At 46.7% G+C, this 8,387-nt stretch overlaps 1 protein-coding gene across 1 annotated transcript; it reads left to right on the top strand.

The window, feature by feature from the left end:
• Nucleotides 1-1,842: 1,842 nt before the first annotated feature.
• LOC135979546 (uncharacterized) lies at nt 1,843-4,015 on the top strand. The gene is made up of 2 exons (XM_065579871.1): nt 1,843-2,490; nt 3,216-4,015. Exons 1-2 carry the CDS (start codon nt 1,959-1,961, stop codon nt 3,722-3,724), a joined length of 1,041 nt encoding a protein of 346 aa, XP_065435943.1. The 5' UTR covers nt 1,843-1,958; the 3' UTR covers nt 3,725-4,015.
• The last annotated feature ends 4,372 nt before the right edge of the window (nt 4,016-8,387 follow it).

The raw sequence follows: 8,387 nt of genomic DNA, 5'->3' as shown, positions 1-8,387 counted from the left end.
GAGGTTGATGGTGGGGTGGAAATTGTTGAAGTCCAGGTGGAATTCTTCAAGGACCTCCTTTCTGTGGGTCCATATGATGAAGATGTCATCAATGTAGCTGAAGTAGAGGAGGGGCACTAGGGGACGAGAGCTGAGGAAGCGTTGTTCTAAGTGAGCCATAAAAATGTTGGCATACTGTGGGGCCATGCGGGTACCCATAGCAGTGCCACTGACTTGAAGGTATAAGTTGTCCCCAAATCTGAAGTGGTTGTGGGTGAGGACAAAGATCTTTATCAAGCATTCGTAAAACTACAATACCCACCTGGGGAAGTGAGGAAACAGATTGAAAGAGCAAGATGGGTACCCAGAAATCACCTACTACAGGACAGGCCCAACAAGGAAAATAACAGAACACCACTGGCCATCCCCTACAGCCCCCAGCTAAAACCTCTCCAGTGCATTATCAATGATCTACAACCTATCCTGGAAAACGATCCCTCACTCTCGCAGACCTTGGGAGGCAGGCCAGTCCTCGCTTACAGACCACCCCCCCAACCTGAAGCAAATACTCACCAGCAACTACACACCACACCACAGAAACACCAACCCAGGAACCAATCCCTGTAGCAAACCTCGTTGCCTACTCTGTCCCCATATCTACTCTGGCGACACCATCAGAGGACCCAACCACATCAGCCACACCATCAAGGGCTCATTCACCTGCACATTCACTAATGTTATATATGCCATCATGTGCCAGCAATGCCCCTCTGCCATGTACATTGGCCAAACCGGACAGTCCCTCCGCAAAAGAATAAATGGACACAAATCGGACATCAGGAATGGTAACATACATAAGCCAGTAAGTGAATACTTCAATCTCCCTGGTCATTCTATTACAGATTTAAAAGTCACTATCATTGAACAAAAAAACTTCAGAAACAGACTTCAAAGAGAAACAGCAGAACTAAAATTCATTTGCAAATTTTACATCATTAATCTGGGCTTGAATAGGGACTGGGAGTGGCTGGCTCATTACAAAAGCAGCTTTTCCTCTCCTGGAATTGACACCTCCTCATCCATTATTGGGAGTGGACTACATCCACCCTGATTGAATTGGCCCTGTCAACACTGGTTCTCCACTTGCGAAGTAACTCCCTGCTCTCCATGTGTCAGTATATAATGCCTGCATCTGTAACTTTCACTCTATGCATCCGAAGAAGTGAGGTTTTTACCCACGAAAGCTTATGCCCAAATAAATCTGTTAGTCTTTAAGGTGCCACCAGACTCCTTGTTGTTTTTGTAGATACGGACTAACACGGCTACCCCCTGATACTTGACACCATATATGGTATAATACTGCTTAAATACTGATGCCCGGAATTGTTTTTTCTTGGTTATAGGATCATAGAGTCATAAAAATGTAGGGCTGAAAATGACCTCAAGAAGTCATCAAGTCTAGCCCCCTGCACTGAGTTGGACCAAGTAAACCTAGACCATCCCTGACAAAAGTTTGTCCAACCTGTTCTTAAAAACCTCCAATGATGGGGAGTTCACAGTCTTCCTTGGAAGCCTATTCCAGTGCTTAACTACCCTTAGGCCTGGTCTACACTACAACTTTAATTCGGATTTAGCAGCGTTAAATCGAATTAACCCTGCACCCGTCCACACAACCAAGCCATTTAATTTGAAATAAAGGGCTCTTTAAATCGATTTCTGTGCTCCACCCCGACGAGCGGAGTAGCGCCAAAATCAATGTTATCATTTCAAATTAGAGTTAGTGTGGCCGCAATTCGATGGTATTGGCCTCCGGGAGCTATCCCACAGTGCACCATTGTGACCACTCTGGACAGCAATCTAAACTCGGATGCACTGGCCAGGTAGACAGGAAAAGCCCTGCGAACATTTGAATTTCATTTCCTGTTTGCCCAGTGTGGAGAGCACAGGTGACCACAGATAGCTCATCAGCACAGGTAACCATGCAGGCCGATAATCGAAAAAGAGCACCAGCATGGACCGTACGGGAGGTACTGGATCTGATCGCTATATGGGGAGAGGATTCAGTGCTAGCAGAACTTCGTTCAAAAAGACGAAATGCAAAAACTTTTGAAAAAATCTCCAAGGGCATGATGGAGAGAGGCCACAATAGGGACTCAGATCAGTGCTGCGTGAAAGTCAAGGAGCTCAGACAAGCCTATCAAAAAACAAAGGAGGCAAACGGTTGCTCCGGGTCAGAGCCGCGGACATGCCACTTCTACGACGAGCTGCATGCAGTTCTAGGGGGGGCCGCCACCACTACCCCACCTCTGACCGTGGATTCCGAGGGGGGGATCATCTCATCAGCTACACCTGAGGATTCTGCGGACGGGGAAGAGGAGGAGGAGAAGGACGAGCTTGCAGAGAGCACCGAGCACTCCGTTCTTCCCAACAGCCAGGATCTTTTTCTCAGCCTGACTGAAGTACCCTCCCAACCTAGTATCCAAGACCACGACCCCATGGAAGGGACCTCAGGTGAGTTTACCTTTTAAAATATAAAACTTGTTTTAAAAGCAAGGGTTTTTAACGATTACTTTGCCCTGAGGACTTGGGATGCATTCGCAGCCAGTACAGCTACTGGAAAATTCTGTTAACGTGTCTGGGGATGGAGTGGAAATCCTCCAGGGACATCTCCATGAAGCTGGGGGGGGGGGGTGGCGGGGGGAAATTGGCCCAGAGCTTTTCAAGTTTGGCTAGCAGGGATCTTCCCTGATACCAGCCACGTGGTGGGGGGAGGGGTAAAGCGATCATCCCAGAGAATTCATGGCGGGGTGGGGGGTGTTTGGTTCCTGCATGGATCTTCCCTGATACCAGCCACGTGGTGGGGGGAGGGATAAAGCGATCATCCAGAGAATTGGATGGGGGCGGGGGGTTAGTTTGTTTTCTGCTGCTGAATGTTAACAGGAAAACCGCAGCACTCAACGGGCTTTGCTTGGTATGTGGGAAAGGAGGGCGCAGAAGCCGAAAGACAATGGCTTACCATGGCCGCATGCAAGCCGAATTCTGTTGCCCAGACCTGCGTCTGTGATCTCTAGCAGCAAAGCCACAGGCACTCAATATTAAGAGGCAAAATGCGACCTTGCACAGAAATCACATGTGCTATGTAATGTGAATAGTGTTGTTCACCGTGAAAGAGTATAAGCATTGTTCTGCAAAATGTATCTTTTAAAAAAATTCTCTCCTTTTTTCCCTCCCTCCAGCAGCTGCAAATTCTTCAAGCCTCCCTCCTCCGTCCCGAAGGCTATCACAGATAAGGCATCGGAAAAAGAAGACGCGAGACGAGATGTTCGCAGAAATCATGGAATCCATCCGCAGTGACAGAGCTCATCTGAATGAGTGGAAGGACACCGTTTCAAAGTATAGGAAAGAAGACAGTGAACGTGAGGACAGGAGGGACCAACGTGAGGAGAGGAGAGACGCTCGAGATGAGAGGTGGTGGCAGGAAGATCAGAGGAGGCAGGATGCAACACTGGGGCTGCTGCGTGAGCAAACAGACATGCTCTGGCGTCTGGTGGAGCTTCAGGAACGGCAGCAGGATAACAGAGTGCCACTACAGCCCCTGTATAACCCCCCTCCCCCCTCACCATGTTCCATAGCCTCCTCACCCAGACGTGTAAGAACGCGGGGGGGGGAGGCTCCGTACACCTTCCCATTCCACCCCAGTGGACAGCCCAAGAAAAAGGCTGTCATTTTTTTAACCTTTTTTTAGTGCCTTTTCCTTCCCCCCGATCCTCCTCCCAAACCCCACCCAGGTTCCCTCTCTCTTTTTATAATGTATTAATAAAGAATAAATGATTTTTAAACGATAGTGACTTTATTTGGTTTTAAAGCAAGCTGGGGGAAGGGGGAGGGTGGGTTCCTTACAGAGAATGAGTCAATAAAGGGGGCGGGTTTTCATGAAGGAGAAACAAACAGATATTTCACACTGTAGCCTGGCCAGTCATGAAACTGGTTTTCAAAGCTTCTCTGATGCACAGAGCTTCCTGGTGTGCTCTTCTAATCGCCCTGGTGTCTGGCTGCACATAATCAGCAGCCAGGCGATTTGCCTCAGCCTCCCACCCCGCCATAAAGGTCTCGCCCTTACTTTCACAGAGACTGTGGAGCACACAGCAAGCAGAAATAACAATGGGGAGATTGATTTGGCTGAGGTCTGAGCGAGTCAGTAACGATGGCCAGCGACCTTTCAAACGGCCAAATGCACATTCTACCACCATTCTGCACTTGCTCAGCCTGTAGTTGAACAGCTCCTGACTCCTGTCCAGGCTGCCTGTGTATGGCTTCATGAGCCATGGTATTAAGGGGTAGGCTGGGTCGCCAAGAATAACTATTGGCATTTCAACATCCCCAACGGTTATTTTCTGGTCCGGAAAGTAAGTCCCTTGCTGCAGCCCTTTAAACAGAGTAGTGTTCCTGAAGACGCGAGCGTCATGAACCCTACCCGGCCAGCCCACATTGATGTTGGTGAAACGTCCCTTGTGATCCACAAGTGCTTGCAGCACCATTGAAAAGTACCCCTTGCGGTTTATGTACTGGGTACCCTAGTGGTACCCTAGTGGTCCGGTGACAAGATAGGGATATGGGTTCCATCTATTGCCCCACCACAGTTAGGGAATCCCATTGCAGCAAAGCCATCCACTATGGCCTGCACATTTCCCAGAGTCACTACCTTTCGTAGCAGCACCTGAGTGATTGCTTTGGCTACTTGCATCACAGCAGCCCCCACAGTAGATTTGCCCACTCCAAATTGATTCCCGAGTGACCGGTAGCTGTCTGGCGTTGCAAGCTTCCACAGGGCTATCGCCACTCGCTTCTCAACTGTGAGGGCTGCTCTCATCTTGGTATTCTGGCGCGTCAGGTCAGGGGACAGCAAGTCATAAAGTTCCATGACAGTGCCCTTACGCATGCGAAAGTTCCGCAGCCACTGGGAATCATCCCACACCTGCAACACTATGCGGTCCCACCAGTCTGTGCTTGTTTCCCTTGCCCAGAATTGGCGTTCCATGGATAGAACCTGCCCCATTAACAACATGATCTCCAAAGCACCGGGGCCCGCGGTTTGAAGAATTCTGTGTCCGTGTCCATGTCCATGTTCTCATCACGCTTGTCGCTGCGCTGCCACCGCCGCTGCCTCCTCGCCTCATTTTTCTGGTCCTGGCTCAGCATAAACCCCAGAAGAACGCGCGAGGTGTTTTCAATGTTCATGACTGCTGTCTTGAGCTGAGCGGGCTCCATGCTTACCGTGGTATGGAGTCTGCAGTGTTCACCCAGGAAAAAAGGCACGAAATGGTTGTCTGCTGTCCGTTGCTTTCATGCAGGGAGGGAGGGAGGGGTGAGGCTGTACCCAGAACCACCTGCGACAATGTTTTTTGTCCCATCAGGCACTGGGATCTCAACCCAGAATTCCAATGGGCGGGGGAGACTGCGGGAACTATGGGATAGCTATGGGATAGCTACCCACAGTGCAACACTCCAGAAATCGACGCTAGCCCCGGAACATGGACGCACACCGCTGAATTAATGTGCTTAGTGTGGCCGCATACATTCGACTTTATACAATCTGTTTCCAAAATTCGAATTATATAAATTCGGATTAATCCCGTAGTGTAGACATACCCTTATAGTTAGAAAGCTTTCCTAATATCTAATCTAAATCTCCCTTGCTGCAGATTTAGCCCATTACTACTTGTCCTGCCTTTGGTAGACATGGTTATCCTTCTACCTAAGGACTGTTCAACCTCTGTGAATACAAGAATCAAAATCCAAGTAACTGCTTCTGATCACCAACTCCTTCCCCTCCAACCCATTGACTTTATCGTGGTCGGTAGCTTTGGCACAGCTTTCTTTCTCTTCTCTTTAGCTCATTCCAAATGAAACTGTTCAATGGCAGGTGCATAATTGATGCTTCCTTTTCTTAGTACATAGAGGCTGAAATATATTTCTGTTAAAAATCTGAAGAATGACATTCACAGAGTGTTAAATGATTGACACTCCAAATGGAACTCAGCACAGCAATTGTTTGCCTATGCTAAGATTTATCGCTTTCTTTTGTAGTAATGCTGTCAATTGTGTACCTCCCACCCATGGAAAATCTTATTTCCTGAAGGAAGCATTTTAGTAGCCTGTAACTTCTTGTGAAAAGATGCAATACTGTATAGGAAGCAGATGAAATATAGGTAGATTAGAATAAGCAGATGTGGAAATATTAAACCATTTCTCAAGTGCCTCCTGTTTTACGTGCACAGCGTTACAGAAGTATTAAGTTCTTGTTTTGGTTCACTTAAATGTTCGGGTAAGTGGACACTTAAAACACTGCAGCTGTGCTGATGCAGTGCTTAAGTGAAGAAACTCCTATGCCAACGGGAGAGCTTCTCCCATCAGCTTAGTTAATCCACCTCCCCAAGACGTGATAGCTGTGTTGATGGGAGAAGCTCTCCCGTTGACATGACACTGTCTACACAGGGGATTAGGTCGATGTAACTGCATTGCTCAGTGTGGATTTTTCACACCCCTGAGCAACATAGTTACACCAATATAGGTCTGTAGTGTAGACCCGACCTTTATTTCCAGAAAGTAATATTGTACTATGGCTAACACATTTTCCCTTTCATCTGGATGTTGTCTTGGAGACCACCCTGGCAACAATCAGAGTCTTAGAGGCAATCCAAAGAAACTCCCCGCTTGTCTGCTGAGGAGCAAGCCAAATTCCAGATGGACAACACTCTGGGTGGCACGTCGGAGGTGATCCATCGCAAGGCGCTGCAGAGGATATATGCTGACAAAGCGGCCGACATCATAGACGGGCTGAGGAAAAATTCATTTGTTGCCGTTCCTATTGTGCTGAAATGGTACTTCCCAGGTTTCGGCATTATTACTTGTGTTTGAGTAAAACTCATCGTATGCTAGGCACTATCCAAACGTATAATACACACAGAGGCTCCAGTTGAGGAAAGCATACAGTCTGAGAAATGCAGATGCTTTTTATGTTCTAATAAGTGGTTGCGTTTCATAGTACCCAGCTACTATTGTGTCTAGTAAAGCCAAAACATCACTGGCCCTGCTGGCAGGATAAGGATTTTTTATTTTTCCTACCCAAGATAGGGCAGTCTTGAGTTCAAAAATCAAGCTGGGGTGGGGTTCTGTATTGTCAGTTTTGGACACAAATGAGTTTGATCCCATTATAAATCCCATCTGTGAAAGTGAAAAAGACTTTGAAGTGTAGAGTCTGTATTGGATTCAGGTTCCAACTCAAAAATTACTGTGTTCTACTGCCAGCCTCCTGATCAGAAAAAGGAAGTGAGTGCACAATATTGAGGGGGGGCCAGAGACCACTCTCTTGAATAATAGTTATAACGGGCAATTTCAACTCCCCACATATAAAATGTCAACCTCTGGAGAAGGTGAGGAGAAGGAGTTTTTCAATATTTTAAATGATTGCTTCTTGTAATAGCTAGTCTGTAGCTACACAAGAGGAGAGGTTATTGATTTAGCCCTGAATAACACTTAGATTCTGAATCAAGAAATAACTATGGTCAAACCATTGAGTGGTAGCGATCACAATATATATCAGTCCAGCATCCTTGGTGGAAGGGATCATACCAAAAATTAGTACTGTGATATGAGACGTAGGAAAGTGGAAGCTAAGTCAAAAGTTGGACACTTTTACAATCTTTAAAGCATAGGTTCCTGATCTATAGACTACAGGTCGTCAATGTGGTCTTGAATAGAGAGGTGGTTGACAGAATCTTCTTATACAGCCTCAATCTCTGCTATGAATTGAAGCAAATATGCCATTACTGTATATTGAAAAACTAACAAATCCCCCACCTAGCTGGAATTCTGTGTAGTGGTCACCCTATCTCAAGAAGGACATCTCAGTAATAAAGGACTCAGAAATGAGCATGGAGGGGAAGATGAGGCATGGGAAGACTGAGAAGTGATTGATGGTAATGAGACTGTTTAGGTTTGAGAGATAGTGGTATCACAGGCGTTTTTACAGAGGTATACAAAATCTGATTGCTGCTGCTATTTACCTTTTCATATACGGACAAGGGGATATGAAAATGTGAAAATGAAAGGCAGGAAATGTAAAATTGATGAAAGGAAGTTCTCTTCTCTAGTACCATCTGTGTAGGACTTTTTCTCTTGTGTCTTAGAACCTTAGCACAAGACTTTCCGAACTTCCTTAGCTCTTCCTTTTTTTACCCTTCAGGGCAGCCATGGTAGAGTGGAGTAAGAGCCAACCCCCTAGTGGTCACCACGTGTCACTCTTGAGTTTAAGTGCTGTCTTCCACCCAGTTCCTTGTTGAGCATGGTCAGTGAGCTGTAAAGAGAAGGTGGAAATTGAACTACAGTATTCAAAGAATGTGCGGAAT

Source organism: Chrysemys picta, unplaced genomic scaffold (genome assembly GCF_011386835.1).
Source record: "Chrysemys picta bellii isolate R12L10 unplaced genomic scaffold, ASM1138683v2 scaf978, whole genome shotgun sequence".
Lineage (NCBI taxonomy): Eukaryota > Metazoa > Chordata > Testudines > Emydidae > Chrysemys > Chrysemys picta.
Note: the sequence above shows the minus strand (reverse complement) of the source record. Positions and strands in the feature narration are given on the sequence as shown.